The following is a 19,914-nucleotide window of genomic DNA, read 5'->3' as shown; positions in this document are numbered from 1 at the left end:
TTTCTTGAGGACAGCAGCACATCCCGTGGGAGCCGCAGGCTGACCAGCGGCCTCTGCCGCGTGCGGTGCTGACGGGGCCCGACCCTGGTTTCTCGAGTCCGGGGCTGCAGAGAGGGCATCGCAGTCTCGTGCAGCTCAAGCTGCCCTGTTGATCCCGCCAGTGAGGAGCGAGGTATTTAGCAGGCGAGGGTGTCTTCCTAGTTTGGGCCCACACCTGGTAGGTAATAGACGCCCCACAGAAATTGCTCAGAACCGGGGGGGGGGGGGCATGTTTGGTTTTCCTCTCGCAGCATAGAGGTGTGTCACGTGGAGTTGTGTTGTGTGCTCGGAGCTGAGCCAGCCTGTTGTGCGGGGACGCAGCTCTGCCTGAGATCAGTCTCGGGTGCGCTCCTGCGTGTCTACTCCCTGGCGGTGTTGAGTGCACCTCCCCAGGCCCACCCGTCCACACCTGCCCACACCTGCCCAGGATGCGGAAGTGCGGGCCCCTCAGGGTGGCTGAGTGCTGTCATCACCCAGAATTCCACTTAAAAACCTGAACCAGTGGGGCGCCTGGGTGGCTCAGTCGGTTGAGCGTCCGGCTTCGGCTCAGGTCACGATCTCGCGGTGTGTGAGTTCGAGTCCCACGTCGGGCTCTGTGCTGACGGTTCAGAGCCTGGAGCCTGCTTTGGCTTCTGTGTCTCCCTCTGTGTCTGCCCCTCCCCTGCTCATGCTCTGTCTCTCAAAAAAAAAAAAAAAAAAAAAATTAAAAAGAAAAACCTGAACCAGCCGTAGGTGGCAGGAGGTGGAGGGAGATGTCCAGAGCCAGCAAGGAGTTCTGCGTGGGTGGGGTGTTCACGCTGAGCATGCAGGTGTGGTGAGTGTGGCCGCATCCTTTGAACTTGATGCTTAATTCCCTGTGTGGCGCTTCTGTGTCCTTGCCCAGGAGTAGCCAGCGACCCGGTCCGGTCACAAAACCGTAAACGCCGGGCAGAGATTCAGCCCTTTGCGTGTGGCTGGCCTTGGTCACCCACTGACCCCGCGCGTCGTGCCTCAGCCTCGTTCCCACGGCAGCTCTGCCTCGCCGGGCTTCCCCCACCCTTCTTGGGGTGCAGACCCCACCCCCTCGCCTGCCCGCGTCGCAGACGCGCCAGCGCCACCGTGGTTGTGCGTGTGTGGAGTCGCACACAGACCTTGAGAACATTTACGCTTTTGGAAAAGCGAAAGCAGCGTGGCTCCTCTCTCGGGGGTCGGTCACGGAAGCTGCTCTTCGATTACCCGCTTCGCACTGTGCCGGATTGAGGGGGAGAAGAGCGTCTCCGCAGAGAACGACGTTCACAGGGAGCCTCTCGATGTGGCAGAAATGAAGCGCGGAGCTTCGTGCCGCGTGCAGAGAGCGAGCACAGGGAGGCGCTGGACGGCTGGCGGCCGTCACCCCGCTGTCACCCCGCTGTCACCCCGACGGGCTCCTCCTGCTGCTGCGGCGCAGCCCCGCCCCCGCCGCTCGCCAACGCCCCGCGGGAGGGAGGAGGCGCTCGCCGGGCCTGTCCACTGAGGCCGCGCCCGGGGGCGGGGGCGGCCCCGTCGCAAACCTGGGCTGTCCCACATCTAGTTCTTCCGCCGCCGCCGGACGCGCTCGGAGACCCGGTCCGTTCCCGGCCGCGGAGCAAGTCCGGGTATCACGGCATCGTTCGGGTGGGCGTGTGGGCAGGCCCGGCCGGTGGCTGGTTGGAGGCCCGTGTCCAGGAGACACGTGGGCCCTCTCGAAACTACCCAGAAAATTTCAACAAGAGGGAGGGAAAGAGAGGAGCTTGTGCGTTAGCAAGGGCGAAACGGACGAGAGCCAGGGTCTTGCACGCGAAACTTCCGTTGTTAAAAGCGAGTAAGTGTCCCGGGCGAAATGTGGGTTCTCGTAAGGCCCCGCTGAGTGTGAGACTGGGAGCAGACACGCTGTGCTCTTCGTGCAGATGTTCGCACGTGACACAGGACAGCATTTCTGCAGCCACGTGTGGGGATTTCTCTGAGGGGAAGCAGAGGTGAGGCGGGCCCGCTGCCTGCCCAGCTCTCCAGCCTGCAGGGGCCGAGCTTCTGAAGCTGCGGCCTTGGGGTCCTTAGACCTCAGGGTGTCCGAGCTGCGTGGGTGCAGCTGTGGGTCCCCTGGGCCCCTGATTTCCAGCCTTCTCTAGAATTTTCACTTGCATCTGGCGTCTCACTGCCACGAGTATGTCATCACCGTATAGATTTGCGATTGATTTATTTTCACATCCGGGATATTTCATCAGTTTAGCTGATTGCATGTTAAAGCTTCCCCCTCCCCCTTCCCTGCTTCCAGTCGGCACTAACTCCTGAATCTGTAGCCGATCCTGAGCCCTTCGAGACCCCTGCCGTCTTGCACGCCCAGTGAATGTGCGACAGGTGCCCGGGGAGCCGAGCACCAGCCGCCTCAGGAAGCAGAGGGAAGAGTCTGAGCTCCATTCTCGTAGACGTGACTGATTCAGGGTGCCGCAGCCTTGCGGTGACACCGCTCAGACCCAGGGCCCGTGTGCTGGGCTCCCGTCTCACTGCCCCTGAACCAGCAGAGGTGCCCGCGGGGCCCCCACCTTCCTGTCGGTTCCGTGGGGGAGCCCGCCTTCAGCGTGTAGAACGAGGTCCAGACACGCAGGCCCGCGTGCCCACGGCGATAGCAGGTCAGCCCCTGACCCCTTCTGGGGGTCCGTGGATCTCGGTAGACCCCGCTCTGAGATGGGTTAGGCTGCACCCGACCGGAGTCGTGCGCACACAGCCTGAGACGCCCCTCCCGCTTGGGGCAGCTGAGTGCAGAGTGGGAGCAGAATTTCTCGCCACACTCGCCTCCCCCTGGTTCTTTCACCAAACCCCAGTCTACTTCCCGTGTCCAGAGAGCCGGCCCTTTGGGGGAGGAGGCCCCGGGGCCAATCCTGGACCGAGTTAGGGGTGGAGAGAGTCGGATGAAGAGCGTTTCCGTGCCTCTTCTTGTTTACTGGAAACAAACCGATGAATGGCATGATTTTAAAGCTGTCGAAATAAACAGAACTTGAAACAGATAATAGAAGTAGACTCATCCTCTGGGTGAGAAATGCTGAAGCTCTGTGGGATCCTGTCACACCCTGCGGGGGCCTTGTCACACCCTGCGGGGGCCTTGTCATACCCTGCGGGACCGTGTCGCACCCTGCGGGACCTTGTCGCACCCTGCGGGGGCCTTGTCGCAACATGTGGGACTCTGTTGCACCCTAAGGGACCCTGTCAAACTCTGGGGGCCCTGTCGCACCCCGTGGGACCCTGTCACACCCTGAAGGCCCTGTCGCACCCTGTGGGACCCTGTCGCACCCTGGGGGACCGTGTCACACCTTGTGGGACTGTGTCACATGCACCTTGTGGGACCCTGTTGCACCCTATGCTTCCTACAGAATTGCCAGGAATGGGGGGTGTTCTGGACAGGGGTTTAGTTTCAGAAAATCAGATCCAAATTACTGAAGGTGATCAGTCTTTCCCTGTGATTCTACAGTCACTTGGGGATTCTGCAGAGCCCGTGTGTGCGTGTGTGTGTGTGTGTGTGTGTGTGTGAGTGAGTTGGGGGGCGGGGTATTTCTGAGACATCAGCGTGGGTTATACAGCAATCCAAGGTATCAAGGTTACTTTTAACAACTGCTGACACTGTCACTTTTTTGTTACTGGTTGTTCAATTTTAACAAATAACTCTTATTATTGTTCTTTTTCTCTCTTATAAAAGTGAAGACAAGAATAGTTAAGTTTTAATAGCAGGTAATGGAGCAGAAGTCAGTATCAAAGGCCATAGTTTCTCTCCACAAAGGAGCAGTGACTTGGTGGCGATGTGGGCTTGGGAACAGATGGTCAGTGCCTGAGCAGGGATGGGGACACAGACCGTGTTGAGGGAGCGGGAGTTAGACAGCATCTTCGGGGAGGCCTGACCACAGACTGAGCCGCCACCAGAGGCCCTTCCTTGGTCCGTGTGGACAGAGAGAGCTGGGAGGCGGTAGAAGGCTTCATGTGAGAGTACAGTGACAGGTGCACGGGGAGGAAGTCGTTCTGATCATGAGAGACAGCCTGGCCCCAGTAGAGTCAAGGGGATGGCTCAGTTGTACGGCTGGTCCCACAGCTGGAGAGAGAGGTCCCACAGCTGCAGAGGGGCTGGTCCCAGGAATGGAAAGGGGGTGGTGGGAGCAAGGAGGTGGAGGGTTCAGGCATCTGTTCTGAGGGCCGAGAACCAGGAGTTCAGACGGGCCAGGTGGGGCTGGGAGTCAGTGGGTTTTAGGCACAGACACAGCAAAGACAGAGATCATACGTGCACATGAAATGATTATATCTCCATATGTAAATATATGTTAACATCTATTGAAAAGATTTGTATAACTTCGCAAATAAAGACCTCACTGTTCAGACTTTTAAGACTTCACATCTGAATGTCTGGAACCAAAAAAAGAAAAATTCAGATAAGGTTGAATTCCTTACTACCTGAGTTCACCTTTCCTATAGATGCCATTTTTTCAGAGCGACTCGGGATGAAAGTATCATTCACTGAAATTCAGTGGAGGCAAGTATGTGTGAATCACGAAGGGAGGTGTCGAGAGGTTTAGCCCTGCTCTGAAGGATGCGGCATCCTGAAATTCTGTCCCGCCTGTAACATGGTGTTCAGGGCCTCACACAACGTGGCCGCTGGCCCCCGCAGCCCCCTCCTCGGTCCGGCTTGCCTCACCCCGTTCCACCCGACCGAGCCTGGAGGGACCCCTCGCTCGCGTGCTCTCCCTTTTACCGTTCGGCTGCAAGGGAAATTCTGGTGTCTGTGTTCTAGGTTTTCTGAGGCCCCCACTGCACCCACAAAGTTAAGTGTCCTGCACCTGGGGTTTTTCAAACGCCATGCACACCTCTCGTGCCGGGTCAGGACTGTGTTTAGGTGGGGACTCTACCGTGCACATTTTACAAAGAATCTGTATAGCCAGTAGTCAGTAATCCTTCTGTCGCCCTGTGTGGGTTTTCACCTGGTAGACTGTGAGCCCCTGAAGCCAGCATTGTCCTGTTCTCTGCCCCCAGCTCAGAGCTGGAGGGGGTGCAGGAAGGACGAAGGAGAGCAGGAGAGAGACCGGGAGACAGAGACAAGGACATTGGTCACACCAATGGGTCACGCGGCTTTTCTGGGCAAAGCTGCCGTGGAAGTGAGAACCCTGTTAGCTAGCTGAGATCAGTACCATTACGTTTAGTGATGTGGGCTGTATTTCATTTTCAACAAAGTTTAATGTCATTACAATGACCAGAAGTAATATTAACTCACCTTAAATACATACAGGGAGCGTGAAGAGAATTGCAGTGTTTAAAGAAGAGCGTACTCTCTGGCTTCCAATATTTAACCAAAGACTTAAAAATTAAAACCAGTCCGCGTGAAGGCAGGAAACCGCAGCACCTTCTATTTGGGGCAGGTGCGTCAGTCTTCCTGGAAGCCGTCTCTGCGTCTGAGGACCGGAGTGGTAACGCGGACGGCACCGCGAGCCTCCGGTCTCCGCACGGTCTCTTTAATTAAAACCGTCTGTGTAAATTTGTCCCCAAGAAAGAGCGGAAATGCTAAAGAGTTTCTGGGTTTCCTGCTTCATGGCCTGTGCCGACTTGATGAAAACCGGGAAGCCGACTTTCCGAGAACGTGATGAACTTCTTTCCGTATTAAAGGGCTTTTGTGTGTCTAGGGAGGAACTCCCTTAACGTGCTCAGCTTGATGGGCGGGACCTGCCTACCCCCTTGTGCTGGCACTTCCCACACCTGCACGGGCCCTCGTACGCGCACCCACACACACCTGCTGCACACCTGCACAGGCACGCACGCTCACACACATATTGCACACCACAGGCCCGCGCACACTCACACTGCACACCCCTGCGTGTCGCACACACAACACACATGTATGTGCCCCCTGCACACATTCCCACGTGTGTTCACCCCACACGTGTGCGCACACATCTCACACACATGTTCACTCACAGCCCACACGTGTGCACACATGTACCTGTGTTCACCCACGTGTGTGCACACACACGCACACACATGTGCACACACATAAGCCATTCCAGTTGCTGTGGACACTGAGCTTAAACGGGGCCCTAAAAAGAGCGATGACCTCAATTTTTCTTAACACTGTTGCCACTTTTGCAACCCTGCAGCCGACCAGACAGGGATGTTGTTCGTCGGAGACGCCGTCCTGCAGGTCAGTATTTTAAACTTGAGCCTCCGCCCTGTTGTGTATTTTAAAGTGACAGTAATCAGTGATCATCCTCACAATTTTCAGCTCTCAATTTGTTGTCTACTCAGGTGAACGGCATTAACGTAGAACACGCGACCCATGAGGAAGTGGTGAGTGTGCCTCGTTTCTTATTTGTGTTCTTCTATCGTAACAGTTTTTCTCTCTAAGTTGTATTTCACTGAGTGCGTTCCTAGACACAGAGCTCCAGAATTGGAAGGAAAGCTTAGAAAACTTAGTGAGGGTGCTCCCAGAGGACCTGCGTGAAAAGCCCAGCGTGGCAGCGAGGCGCATCCCGTACGCTGTGTGACGGGTCCTCACGGGCTGAGCAGGGTGGAAGGAACTGCTCCTATTCCAACTGGGGGACTGAGTTCGGGGAGTGTGGACCCAGCCCCCGGGGCAGTGAGGACCGCTGGCTTGCTGGAGCACGCTGGTGTGTAACGTGGGCAGACCGGGCAGGATGTCCCGTGACACACGCACCAGGTGACCGTCTGGGACAAGGGCTTGTCGACACGCACGTGCCCCAGCCTTCCTTCTGTGGGAGAGGACTTTGTCCAGGTCAGGTCAGGTGCAGGATGCCAGCAGGGGTGAAATGAACATCGACGTGAAGTTGGGCACGGAGAAGCCCTACGTGCTCACGTGTGGCTGCGGCCAGGACGGCACCAAGGTGGGGAGGCGTTTAAGCTGGCTCTTGAAACCGAGAAGGTGGGGGACGGGTGGGTGGTGCGGTCAAGTGCAGAGCAGGGGCGGTCACGGGGGGCGAGGCGGGAAGGAACGCCTCCCCCAGAGGTGTCGGTGCCCCCCACAGGGACTTTACTCTGCACGTTACAGGGAACCAAACATAATGTATTACTGTCCCTGGGAAGGGTCGGCGTGCGTCCATCTGTCAGTGTTTATCTTTCCAAGAAGCCACCTCCTGGCTCACGTAGGGCAAAGTCCGCTGATGCGGTCCCCCTGAACTTCCACGACACTGGCACAGAGTCCCCAGTAATCTCAGCCCGTGAAGAGTTGTTCGCCATCCCCCCTCCTCGCTCGGGGCCCTGGACCTGTGCCAGGTGTGGGGAAGGCGCTCACACTGGGATAAACGTGTTTCTTGGTCTCAAGAGATGTTCTCTGCAAAGGTTTTGTTAGGGTGAAGAAGCCCATGACTCGGGGGGGGGGGGGCCTTGTGCACCACAGTGACCCCTCCTCGGTCCAGCATTCATCCAAGAAACCAATTTTTGAGTAAACGAGGTGCATACCTTGTAAACAGAGATATTCTAATATTTGACACAAATATACTTTTAAAATCACACTATCAAATTATATGTCTGCCTCCTTTTTTATTTTAGAGAGAGTGTGTCAGGGAGAGGGACCGAGGGAGAGGGCAGGAGAATCCCAAGCAGGCTCCACACCATCAGCACAGAGCCCAATGTGGGGCTTGAACCCACCAACCCTGAGATCATGACCTGAGCCAAAATCAGGAGTCAGACGCTCAACTGCCTGAGCACCCCCAGGACCCCCACGTCTACATTCTTAGGTGACAGAAAACACGTGATTGCAACACTGCTAATGAGACAGATTCCACTGTTCAGGTTCATAAAGTTCATAAAAATATTAAATTTGTGAAGACCTCAGAAATCATAGTCTCACATGCTTGCCTTTAAGAGTGAATTCTAGCTTCAGTTAATTCTAAAAGGACAAATGTCGGTTTTGCTCAACACAAAGGATCCACAAAATGAATCGTAATCACCCGCATTCTGCCCAAGCTTTGGAAGAGTTCTGATACGTGATGGGGACAGAAGTCTGTTTATTTCCACGTAATGCGTCTGTGGGAATAAACATGCAACTTTCCCTCTTTTTAATACACTGTGTATTTTTTTCCACGTCGACGTCTGTCATCAGAACTGCCATGGCAGGGAGTAAGTGTCCTTGGGCACGTGTGTGCGTTGGGCGCGTTCTGAGACCCGTCACCCGAGAAAACGGAAAGTCAGAGCCTGACACCCGCCTTCGGAGCTAGGAGGTGCCTGGAGAGGAGGTGACTGCTCACGCAGCGGGTCCCCGGCCACGCGGGTCAGCGAGGAGCGGGGGCCGTGGTGGGTGTGCAGGCAGAGCTCACGGCAGTCGAGGGCCGGAGCAGGGTCTGTGCTGTCCGGACCGCGTGACGGGTTTCATTTTTCCGCAACGGGGTCAGAAACCGTAGAAGACCTCTCTGATTTGTGATAGGATGTTACTTGTGGTCTCACGTAGCAGACTGAGTTCTCAGGTGCTGCGAACACACGGATGAAAATTGCCGTAATCAGTAAAAATTCACTAACTTCCAGAGCCTCCTATTTAAGTTGAAATTAGTCCTTTTTGTACATATTTCAGTCATCGGTAGGACTTTTGTTCTCACGGAGGCCTCGGGACAGTTTCTAAGTTCAGGTGGGTTTGAACGTAACCCACAGAAATAAAGTCAACTACATGTTGAGGACAAAACAAAGAAAACGGGGTGGCGGGTCCCTTGTCCCGGCTGTGCCGCCACAGTCTGCCCCAGGGGTGAGCCAGGACAGAAGGGTTTCCCTGAGAGCGGACGCTCGCTTCCCCCAGGTCACCCACGACAGATATGCGTGGGACGTCTTTTACGCCTGATACTATGGCATCGGATCATGCGGAACGAGGCCTCCACCCTCAGGGTTGAGTGTGGTCTGACGGGGGAGCGAGAGCTGCACCCCTGCTGGCGGCGAGCCACCCGATCCTGCGTCTGCTCTCAGCTCCTGGGAGAGACACTGAGCCCTTGAGATGCCTGTCACCCCGTCCCAGGGGCGTCGCCCTCTGCCTCCTTGCGGAACCCCCCACATATTCTCTTCAGGGGTCGGGGGTTACAGTGCCCTCTGTCCTGCTCCCATGAGGACCTGCCCAGAAGCTCTGTTGCCGTGAACTGACAGAAGATTCCAGCAGCCTTCCCATCTTGTGGGAAGGAGCGTTAGAGCTGGGTGGAGAGACAGGCTAAAATGCATGGATGGACGACAGACGGATGGATGGGTGGATGGATGGACGGACGCGATTAGATTAGATAGATAGATGATAGATTGTAGATAGATAACAGATGATAGATAGATAGATAGATGATAGATGGTAGATGATTGGTGGAAGATTCCATGATAGAAGTAGATAGGTAGGTGATGGAGATGGGTGATGGGTAGGTTGACAGACAGGTAGAGATAACTTGATGACAATACTCTCTCACTCCTGAGTTGGAAAGTTGCGGGGGAGGTGGTTCTCAACCCCACGGCACACTGGACTCAGCCAGCACCACACAGAGATTTCACTAGATGCCTTAGGGTCAGCATGATTCCTCCCGAACGTCCAGACCTCTTAATCAGTAGAGTTCAAAATCAAGGAGTGGGAAATAAAACTTGTGATTGTGTCGTGGTTGTGGTTTACGAGCGAGGTGTCACGTGGCCGTGGAAGGAGCCGTGGTAGTCGAGAGTCCTGTTCACGGGCTCACCTCTTCCACCAAGACCCGGTCCAGCCCGGTCCCCAGGGGTAGTGGGGCGGGTGACAGGCAAGCCTTGGTGGACAGTTACTGTGTATTGTGGCTCGTTGGCCCGAGGTCGATCACCGAGACCCTGCCAGAGCCCGGGGACCAGCCTGCTCTCCCAAGGAGCCTTTTCAAGACGAGAGCATATGTATTAGCAGATACGGTTTTCCTGACGTGGCTTTAGTCCCACACCCGAGGGTGTGCGTGTGATTGTCCTGTTGGCCTCCCCCAGGAGCCGCCTACAGGGCCTGTCTGCACGGACCCCCGGCCCCTTCGGATCTTGGGCCGTGCTGCCTGGGTTGCTGAGCCCTTACGTGGCGGCCGTGTGACTACGGTGCTGAGCCTTGTCACGATCGGCCGTCTGGAAAGCGCAGATGGGGCTGATGTCCCGTCAGGATCCACAGAGACCTTCGGGGGTTTGGTAGGCTTCCTCGCCGTAGGGGTGCAACCTGCAGCAGTTTGTCCTTCGGCCGGAGTGTCTGACCTGCCCCAGGCCACCAGCAAAGCCCATGGGGGTCCCAGGCTTGCACGTGTTTGTGGGGTCGTTTCTCTCTCCCTCACATCACCAGGTCCTCCAGGGTGCTGCCTCGTTTCCCCCAAGTTGGATAAGCATGGTGTCCCCACGTAGCAAACCACGATGCCCCCTGAGAGGCCCCGGGTCCTGTGGAGCAGAGACTGACAGGTCGCTGGCATGGCCCCAGTGCTGCCCTCCGAAAGCAGGCTGTTTCTGCCAACAGCTGGAACCTACAGACGAGGGAAGGTCGCTGTGCCGGTGGAGGGCGTCACTTGCCACGGAGCAGAGTGCACCTGGATTGCAGCTGGGGTTCCGTGTGTTTGCCAGCGTGGCTGGTTTCCTGGGGTGTGAAAGTGGTGGAGGGAATCCCCACGTGTCCTGTCGGAGGCTGGCTTCCTCCAGAGTGACAGAGGATGACAGATACTTTCTGCTGTCATCTCAGAACATGATCTATCATGTTCTAACTCAGAAGGAAGGAAAGGTTTTTCTCAAACCTCCCTGATCTTACACACAAACCAATCAGGCCCCCAATCGATTACCTCAAACCACACTTTGTTCTTGCCAAATTATGTACCACTGACTATTATTTCAAGGATTGTTTTAATGATGGGTAATGTTTTGGGGTTCTAGTAGAGAAACAGAGCCATCGAGGGAGATACTGGATTTCTGTGTGTGTGTGTGTGTTTGTGTGTGTGTGTGTGTGTGTGTGTGTGTGTGTGAGAGAGAGAGAGAGAGAGAGAGAGAGAGAGAGAGAGAGACGGACCGACACACAGACAGACGGGGAGAGACACAGAAGGAGGGAACTCTGGAGGTCAGAGCTTGAGGCTTGAAGCTCTCAGGCAGAATTTGTGGCTTCCGCTAATAGAAATGTTTTCTTCCTCAGAATCCTCAAATTTTATCTTAAAGCCTTCAACTAATTAGATGAGGCCCACCTGCAGTATGGAGGGTGACCAGCTCTAGTCAAAGTCCCTGACTGCAGACATCAGTCACATCCACGAAATACCTTTACAGCAACACCTAGGTAGCTGGGTACCGTAGCCTACCCAAGTGGACACATAAAGCTATTAACCAACTGTGACATATTGCTATACGATTATCTTTAAAATATATATATAAAGGAGGGGTGCCTGGGTGGCTCACTCGGTTGAGCGTCCGACTTCAACTCAGGTCACGATCTCACACTCCATGAGTTCGAGCCCCACGTGGGGCTCTGTGCTGACAGCTCGGAGCCTGGAGCCTGCTTCCGATTCTGTGTCTCCTGCTCTCTCTGCCCCTCCCCCGCCCCATGCTCTGTCTCTCAAAAATAAACATTAAAAAAAAATTTAATAAAAAATGGGTTATCTCTGTTTGCATGATACATTAGCAGAGTCTGTTACTTTGAGTTGTGAGGAAAATATTGGGAATATAATTATGGGATACACACGAATAGTTATCTCATGGCTCAGAATGACAGTTACACATGTGGAAGGAGGGCCCAGGGGCAGCCCCTTAAATCTCCCACATTCGGATTCAGGAAAGAAATCTCGGCGGGGGCGTGGGGGGGATGGCGTGGGATCCTGGAGGCGAGTGGACAGTGTGACGTCATCGCCCGGGCCGGGCATCTGAGACGTCCCTGGAGGCACAGAGGAGGACGGCTGTAGAGCTTGGCGGGCAGAGGCCGCCTCAGGGGAGTCAGGGAGGGTAGCCTGCCTGGGGGCCGACAGTGTTTGCCAGCGTTTTCTTCCAAGGGCAGCGGGACGAGGTGCTGGGTGGGGGGGGGCGCCGTGGGCTGTTCCTGCTCCAGGGCCGCTCACCAGGCGCAGGTGCAGCCTCCGGGGTGGGGGATCCCTGGGCTGACGCACGCCCAGAGCGGGGGGTGGTGACCTGCAGCTGACTGACCTCAGGGAGAGGAGGTGACCTCGGGGTTCAGCCGAGAGGAGACGAGGAGGAAGGTCCCCTCAGGGAGCGGGGATGAGGACGCAGCCTCACGCGCTCAGAGCCCCCCTAGAATGAGGCCACGAGGATGGCACGAGGCTGATCGGCCACTTGTGTCCCTCCGGCCACGCGGTGCCGCCTGCACCACAGGACCGATGGTCAGCGGTGGCCGTGATGCCAGAAGGTGAGGGGTCAAGGGGTGCAGTGACGGGTCCGGGAATCGGAGCTGCACGAAGAGGGTGAGGCGTCACATGGGGCCACCCGGAGCGGCAGGTACCGTGGAGGACACATGGGGTGCAGACACCCCGGGAGCTCGGCAAGGTCAGGCATAGGACCCTGTGAGTGCGGCCGGCCAGGCGACCCGACCTCAGGGAGCAGAGGAGGCCGGGGGAGGGCCAGGCTGGGCTGGAGCCTGTGAGCATGCGCGCGCGCCCCAGCCCCGCGCGCGCCCCAGCCCCGCGCGCGCCCCAGCCCCGCGCGCGCCCCAGCCCCGCGCGCGCCCCAGCCCCGCGCGCGCCCCAGCCCCGCGCGCGCCCCAGCCCCGCGCGCGCCCCAGCCCCGCGCGCGCCCCAGCCCCGCGCGCGCCCCAGCCCCGCGCGCACAGGGACTGGTTTTCTCTGCCCTACGGGCCTCGTGCATGGAGGCGAGTGTGCGAGACGCGGCGGATAATTCGCGCTGATGTCTCAGCTCACCTGCCCTGCGCCACTTTCCAGCCCCTGGTGTGGACGGAGGGAGGGTTTGTGCCCACGTTCCCATGTGGTGCCTCTGGCCCCTGGGTGCCCTTAGCAGGTGGGCCCGTGGAGGTGATGGGGGTTCAGTCAGGTCATGGGCGGGTCCCGGGGTGGGATCAGTGTCCCTGCCAGGAGAGACGCTGGAGCTCACACCGCCCACCGTTCACACCGTCCGTGGCTGGGGAGGAGCCTCACGGGTGTCCAGCCCCGCTGGCCCCTGACCTTAGGCTCTGGCCTCTGACCCTGGCAGATAAACTTCTGTTGTGGAAGCTTCCCACCAACGCGCTAAGACCCCGGGGGTTTGAATGGCTTGAGTGGCTTTTGTTAAACGCTCGGGAAAATTCGGGGTGCCTGGGGGGACCAGTCGGTTGAGCATCCGAATCTTAACTTAGGCTCAGGTCATGATCTCATGGCTTGTGGGTCGGAGCCCCGAGTCAGGCTCTGTACGGACACCACGGAGCCTGGAGCCTGTTTGGGATATTCTTTCTCTCTCTCTGTCTGCCCCTCTCCTGCTCACATGTTCTCGCCCTCAAAAAATAAAAAGTTAAAAAATTAAAAAATAAAAAAGCTTGGGAAAATTCATGCGGAAGTTGAATCTTTCCTTAAAAGGAAAGGTCCCTGACGTGGCTGCAGGAAGCTGAGGGCACAGGTGGGAATCTGAAGCTGGAGTCTGCAGCCCCCAGCTGCCCTGTGGGGGTGGGACCGATGTGCCCCAGGGTCAGTGACGCAGGAGGAGAGGAGACTCTGATTAGATGCACAAGGCAGTTGTGTGTCGCTCTGGGTGGCAAGGAGCCGTCCGACCTCCAGGCTGCAGTCAGGTGTCTGCCCCTGCACCTGTCAGTCTTCCGGTGATGTCTTGAGGGGAGAGGTGGTCTTGGAGCCCTTTGGTGAGTGTGGAGGCATTAATGACGAGTGTCCCAGACGGTTTTTTTATTGTTGGACGAGCGCAAGCAGGGAAGGGGCAGAGAGGGGGGAACAGAGAACCTGGAGCAGGCTTGGGGCTGACAGGCTGACAAGCAGTGAGCCGGATGTGGGGCTCGAACTCACGAACCGCGAGATCACGATCTGAACCGAGGTTAACCGACCGAGCCCCCCAGACGCCCCCGTTCGCAGACATTTCTGAACACGCACACAAGCCTTGCACCAAACTGGGGAAGACGCACAATGAAGCGGAGCCTTCGTGGCCCCCACGTGGGCGTCCAGAGCATCGCGGTGGGCAGAGGGGGGGAGGGGGCCCCGTGTGCCGCTGAAAGTGCTGAATTCCTTCAGGCCGCTTGCCACACGCCTCACTGTCCCGCACACAAAATCACCTTGTCCGAAGTGGTGTCTCTTGAGGGGTCTCGTGAACCACACACGAGGGCAGACTCACGGAAAGGTGCAGCGGGTTCTTTGGGGTTAATCAGCCTCCGCTAAACAGGTAGGAGACGTCAACGCTTGGACGCGTGTCGTGTCCAGAAAGCCTCGTGCGTGGTATTCGATCTGTGACGGCTGCAGGTGTTTACGTAGGTGGGGTGTGTGCGTCTCCTTCAAGAAGAGTCTGGAGAGGCCGCTGAAGGTGGCCACCTGCATGCACAGATCTGGGGCTGTTCCATCCAGGGGACGCTCGCTCTTTGAAGTTTAAAGCCACACGAGCTCAGGACGTCTCGGGGGCCTCGGTGCCCTTCCTCGGATGTGGTGGAGTGTCTGCGACCCCACCTGCATTCGGGGAGGAGCCGCTGCTTAGGGCCGGGTGGCCGGTGGCCGTCTCTCGGGTCAGACGGAGAGAACATAGTGGCGAGGTTCCCACAGATGCATCAGGGCCTGCTGAGGCCTGTCCGCGAGCAGAGGCCGGCGCTAGGTGCTCCCAGGCCCCCCTCCTGGTCTGGGGGCTCTGACCCCTACCATGAGCTCCCAAGTGACTTGGTCCTACGCTGTGTTTGAAGGCGGGTTTGGACCTCGTCCCTGGCAGTGGACGTGTCCCGTGTGCACCTGTCCGGAGAGCAGGTCCGACGAGGCGGCTATGGAAGGGATGGCTAGGTGTCCACCCGCCTTGACCAAGTGTGAGCAGAGGCAAAGCCACAGGACCGTGTGGTTTAATCCTTACAGGGTCGGTGTGGCCCGAGTGAGGCGGGAGGCCATCAATACATGGCCACGGGGAATGAGGGAGGACATGGAAGGTGTGGGAGAGACGCCGCAGAGGTGAGTCTGCAGCCCGGAGTATTTAGGGGGAATTCGGGGCCTGGGTGTGAGGTCAAGGTCGAGGTGACGCAGGCCACCGGCAGGCGTGGTCCCAGGTCCACTGGGGTGGAGGTGCTGGTGCCCGGTGGTCGTTGTCACGGCGGACAAGGGCTTTTGTGTGGCTCTCAGGGCCGTGCAGGGGACGACAGCAGGTGTCTGAGAGATCTGGACTTGGCGGTGACAGAGCCGAGTGCGAGCCCATAGGGTCCCCACGCCGGCCGGACAGCTGACCACCGGCCCTGATTGGGCCTGACCTGGAGTGCCCCAGCCGTGCACCCGCGTGATCCCAGGCTCCGGAGCAGCCACGTCACGTCTGCCTCAACACCAGTGAGCGCGCTGAGCACGGGAAGCTGACCGGACGTGGGCGGAAGCAGAGCCCCGTGGTGGGGATGCGTTGGCACAGGGAGGGGCGCCCGCTCCTCCCTCCAGAATTGTGCTTCAGACCCGGAGCGGGGCTGGTGGTCAGCCGTGTCTCAGCTGCGTGGCGGTGTGCGCTTTGCCGGCGTCTGACGCTTGGGTCTTTGTGCCAATACATTGAGTCCTCACCTGACTTGACCTTCGGGGAGACGGCCCGTGTGGTGGGCGGGGAGCCCGGTCTGGTTGAATGCAGGCTCGCCCCTGCTGGCGTGCACGAGTGTCCGTGTAGATGGCTCGCCCCTGCTGGTGTGCACGAGCGTCCGTGTAGACAGCTTGCCCCTGCTGGTGTGCACGAGTGTCCCTGTAGACAGCTCGCCCCTGCTGGTGTGCACGAGCGTCCGTGTAGACGGAATACAGGAAGCGTGCACAAGCGTCTGTGTAGACGGCTCGCCCCGATGGTGTGCACGAGTGTCCGTGTAGACGGAATGCAGGAAGCATGCACGAACATCTGTGTAGACGGCTTGCCCCTGATGGTGTGCCCAAGCGCCCGTGTAGACGGCTCGTCCCTGCTGGTGTGCACAGCCTCCATGTAGACCTGAGCTCAGACCTCCAGGGGCCCACAGGCCCTCAGTGTCTCAGGAAATCACCGGCGTGGAATTCTCAGGAAGCAGGCCAGGTGCATAGGACTCTTGTTTTCATTCTGTGTTTGATCCTCTCCTGGTGGTAAAGTAGTTATTTTTTGTCATGTTGACAGGTGCATCTTTTGAGAAACGCTGGCGACGAGGTGGCCATCACTGTTGACTATCTCAGGGAGGCGCCGGCATTTCTGAAGCTCCCATTAGGTAAGGGCGGCAGACCGTCGGGGCACTGTCCTCCCGCGCCTCGCTGTGTCTGCACAGGACACGGCACCGACAGGCATACGCCAGGTCCCCAGCGCGGGTTCGGAGGCAGCAGGGGCACGGATAGACACCCTGCGTTTCCACGTCCGCAGCCCTTAGTGGAGGCATCCGACTACTGCGTGCGCATCAGTTGACTTCTGCGGGTGGGCTCGCTGATCACACTTCCTGCGTGCGCACCGACACGTGTACGGGAAGTAAGGTTGTACCTGAAGTACCTGTGTAGACTTGGGAGATCCCCCGCGAGAGAGAAGACGGTAGTAAGGGCACGCTGTGAAGTGCCTGCCTCGTGCTCGTCTCCCGTACACGGCTGTGACCCAGTTTGGAGGCGATGGGTCGCCCGTCCATGCAGATGTTTTCGTCAGAGTTGTCACCATGACCCTTACGGACTCCGCCGCAGCCACATTTCTACAACAGGTGCAGAGTGGTTTAGTGGGGGCGGGGGTGCGGTCCTCTCAGCCAGAGGGGGCGTTAGGTACCATCGTGCCAGCAGGGGCTGTGACTCTGCTGGTGGCCCCTCGAGGTCCAGCTCTGGCAGGGCGGGTGCCCCGAGGACGGGGGTGGGTCCCACCCTCCGTGTCGTCCTGTGGAGGACCAGCGCCCGCCCTGGGCTGGCCACGTTCTCCGCATTTTCTCTCCCTCTTCTCCCCGCAACCGCAGAAGCCTGTGGTGGGGGGGCCGGCGCAGTCCTCTGGGTGCGTCTGTGGTGGAAACCCGTCTTGCAGGAGGGCCCACGTTTGACAGAAAGTCATTGAACTCGGTCGACTTCTTACTTTCTCTCCCTGAGAACCTGAGCAAATCAGTTTCAGAATCCATTTTCCCGTCAGACCGCACCGGGGTAACCAGGCCACTATTCGCCTTTCTCGGGAAAATCGATACTCCTCCGTCAGTAAGATCCCTCGGGGTCTACGTTCTTAGGAGCCCAGCTCCTCGCAGTTCGCAGAGGGCTCCAAGGTCAAGAGGAGAGGCCGCGGGGCTGTGGACGGAAAGGAGCGTGCCCCGAGTGGCAGGAAGTGGGAATGGTGACCATCAGACCAGTCTTTGGAAAAGTAAACACCATGCACAGCACTGCGTCGTGTCCCGTGGGGTCTGGGCAGATGTGCACGTGCACCTGTGAGGGGAGCGGCTCGGGGCAGCCCGTGTACAGGTCCTGGAGCCAGCGGGGCGCTACTCCCGGGACAGATTGTCCGTTGCGGGGAAGGAGGGGGACGCCGGTCCCAGGGTGCGCTGTCCGTGGGGGAGGCAGGCGCCTCTGGCCCGAAGAGGGGACGCCACTACCTCCTGCCCGCGGCCAGCTGCTCTGGGTCTTTGGGCTCAGGGGGTGCATCCGTGGGCACCTCCAGCAGTTTGGAGGAGAAGACAGGCTGGGGGGGGAGGGGCTGGTCCACTCGGCCACAGTAACAAAGCACAGTGGCGGCCTGGACAGCAGACGCTTCTTGCTCTGGCTTCTGGAGGCGGGACGTCTTGGGAGGACCTGGTTCATAGACGCCTCTCCTCTCTGTGTCCTCACGTGCGGCGGGAGCCAGGGAGACCCTGGGGCCTTTTGGAAGCTCACCCATCACCTGCCTCAGGTGCCCCAACAACTTCCTGTCAGGGGCTCGGTTGAATTCCAAATTCAGCAGAGGAATTTGGAGGACACAAACGTTCAGTTCATAACAGAGGGGAGGTTCGGGTGAGATAGGGGATTTAGGGTGGCAGGTGGAAATGGAGAGGCGGGGGTGGCCTGTGGACTTCGTGTCCCCCCGCAGCACGGGCGCTGGAGAAGGGTCCGTCGTGTTTCTTCTGAATCGCACACAGAGTGAGCGGCTCTCGTGCAAAGAGCTTAGTCGCTTCTGGCCACTCTGGGCTTCCGTTTCAGACTGTGAGCACATGCTACCAGGGTTTCACGGGGGTTCTTTCCAGCAGAACGTAAAGGCTAGCAAGTGTCGGACGTGCACTTGGGTGTCACGTATGTGGCATCGTGTTTGTGGAAGGTGGTCGATTCGCAGCACTGTGCCACCAGGTGGGCCGTGGGTCCACCCTGTGGGTCGGCCTGCATATCTGTCCTGTAGGCGTCTTCCCGTGCGGATAGAGAGCTGATCCTGTAACGTTGCAGCAGGAGGAACGGGGTGGCGGGCAGGATCTGGTGTGTAGACGTTCGTGTTAGGGCTCCATCTGCCTTCTTCCAGGTGAGGTGACCTCCCGGCAGAGGGGGCGGCCGGGGTCTCCAGACCGCTTCCGATAACGCTACGGAAGCAGCAGAATCCAGGCAACCCCAGCAGCATCTTGAAGCCGGGGTGGGGGGAGGGAGTGCCCAGGGGAGTCAACAGGGAGCCTGTCCCCAGAGCCACCACAGGCCTGGGGTGGCCACGTGCCCCTGGCCGAGGGACCGACGGGGACCTCTGACCATCAGCCGGGGCACTGGAGACGTTTTGTTGAGAGATGCGACAGAGCTTCGCGTAGCCAGCAGCCTCGTCACTTGCCCGGCTTTGCTGCCGATGTCCTGGCACAGCCTGGCTGAGTCCTGCTGGCCCTCATGGTGGGCTCAGCATGCACGTCAGCACCCCCGTAAGGGTGCTCACGGCCCAGTGTGGGGGGCCAGCCAGCCGTGGCCTGGCAACAAGCCCCATGCAATCTGCCTGCCAGCCTTCCCACATGGCAAGGATGTTGAATTCTCTCGAGTCAATAAATGTCTGTTCTTTATTTGGTTTTGTATAATCTTCAAAAGTTAAAACCTTACTATTCCAAAATACCGTAATCCCTCCATAAATTCAGGCAGGTTCCTCTGGTGAGGCCGCAGCAGGACGGCAACTCGCTCTTGCCTGCCCCACCCTCACCCCTGCACCGGGTCATCGGTGGAAGCCCACCGTGCACTACAGCAGCGACTGGCGGTGCAAGGACACCAGGCCCGTGAGGACAGCGCCCGCTTTCGACACCTGACCGCCACGCTGGAGAGAAGATGAACAGCTGGTGACAGGAGTCAGCAGCCTCTCTCTCTCTCTCTCTCTCTCTCTCTCTCTCTCTCTCTCTCTTTTTTTTTTTGCATAAATTCAGACTCTTAGTGTTTTTTTAAGATATAAGTCCCATAACACAACTTCCACTGTTTATTTTTTCATTTTTTTAACGTTTTATTTTCGAGAGAATGCAAGCAGGAGAGGGGCAGAGAGAGAGGGACAGAGGATCTGGAGAGGGTTCTGTGCTATAGCACTGAGCCCGATGTGGGGTTTGAACTCGGGAACCAAGAGATCATGACCTGAGCTGAAGTCAGATGCTCAGTGGACTGAGCCCCCCAAGTGCCCCCAAGATCCACTATTCAAAGTGCTCGTTCACTTGAGTGGTTTGTAGTGTTTTCCGCGTGCCACGCAGCCCTCAGTGTCCAGTCCCAGAGCCCTCCCATCACCCCAGAGAGGCCACAGCCCCTGGCCCGGCCCCACAGGCCCCCCTCCTGTGTCTGGGCTCTCCTGCTCCACACTCCCTGTGAAGGTGATCCGCACACGGTGTGGCCTCTGCGTCTGCGTCCCTCACTTGAGCTCCTGTTTTCCAGGCTGGCAGAGGCTGTAGCAGGTGTC

General features: G+C 58.1%; 1 protein-coding gene across 2 annotated transcripts in view; it reads left to right on the top strand.

Annotated features, from left to right (window-relative positions):
- The window catches only part of SNTG2 (syntrophin gamma 2), a 179,802-nt gene that overhangs the window by 63,133 nt on the left and 96,755 nt on the right, over nucleotides 1-19,914 (top strand). Inside the window, exons 5-7 of one of the 2 annotated variants that reach the window (XM_042933789.1) lie at nucleotides 6,159-6,202; nucleotides 6,307-6,348; nucleotides 16,225-16,312. In XM_042933789.1, the coding sequence (XP_042789723.1) occupies nucleotides 6,159-6,202; nucleotides 6,307-6,348; nucleotides 16,225-16,312 (174 nt within the window). The remainder of the gene's footprint in view (nucleotides 1-6,158; nucleotides 6,203-6,306; nucleotides 6,349-16,224; nucleotides 16,313-19,914) is intronic. The other variant, XM_042933790.1, reaches the window with a different exon arrangement.

Source organism: Panthera leo, chromosome A3 (genome assembly GCF_018350215.1).
Source record: "Panthera leo isolate Ple1 chromosome A3, P.leo_Ple1_pat1.1, whole genome shotgun sequence".
NCBI lineage: Eukaryota > Metazoa > Chordata > Mammalia > Carnivora > Felidae > Panthera > Panthera leo.
The sequence above is the reverse complement of the archived record's forward strand: the minus strand, read 5'-3'. Positions and strand labels throughout refer to the sequence as shown.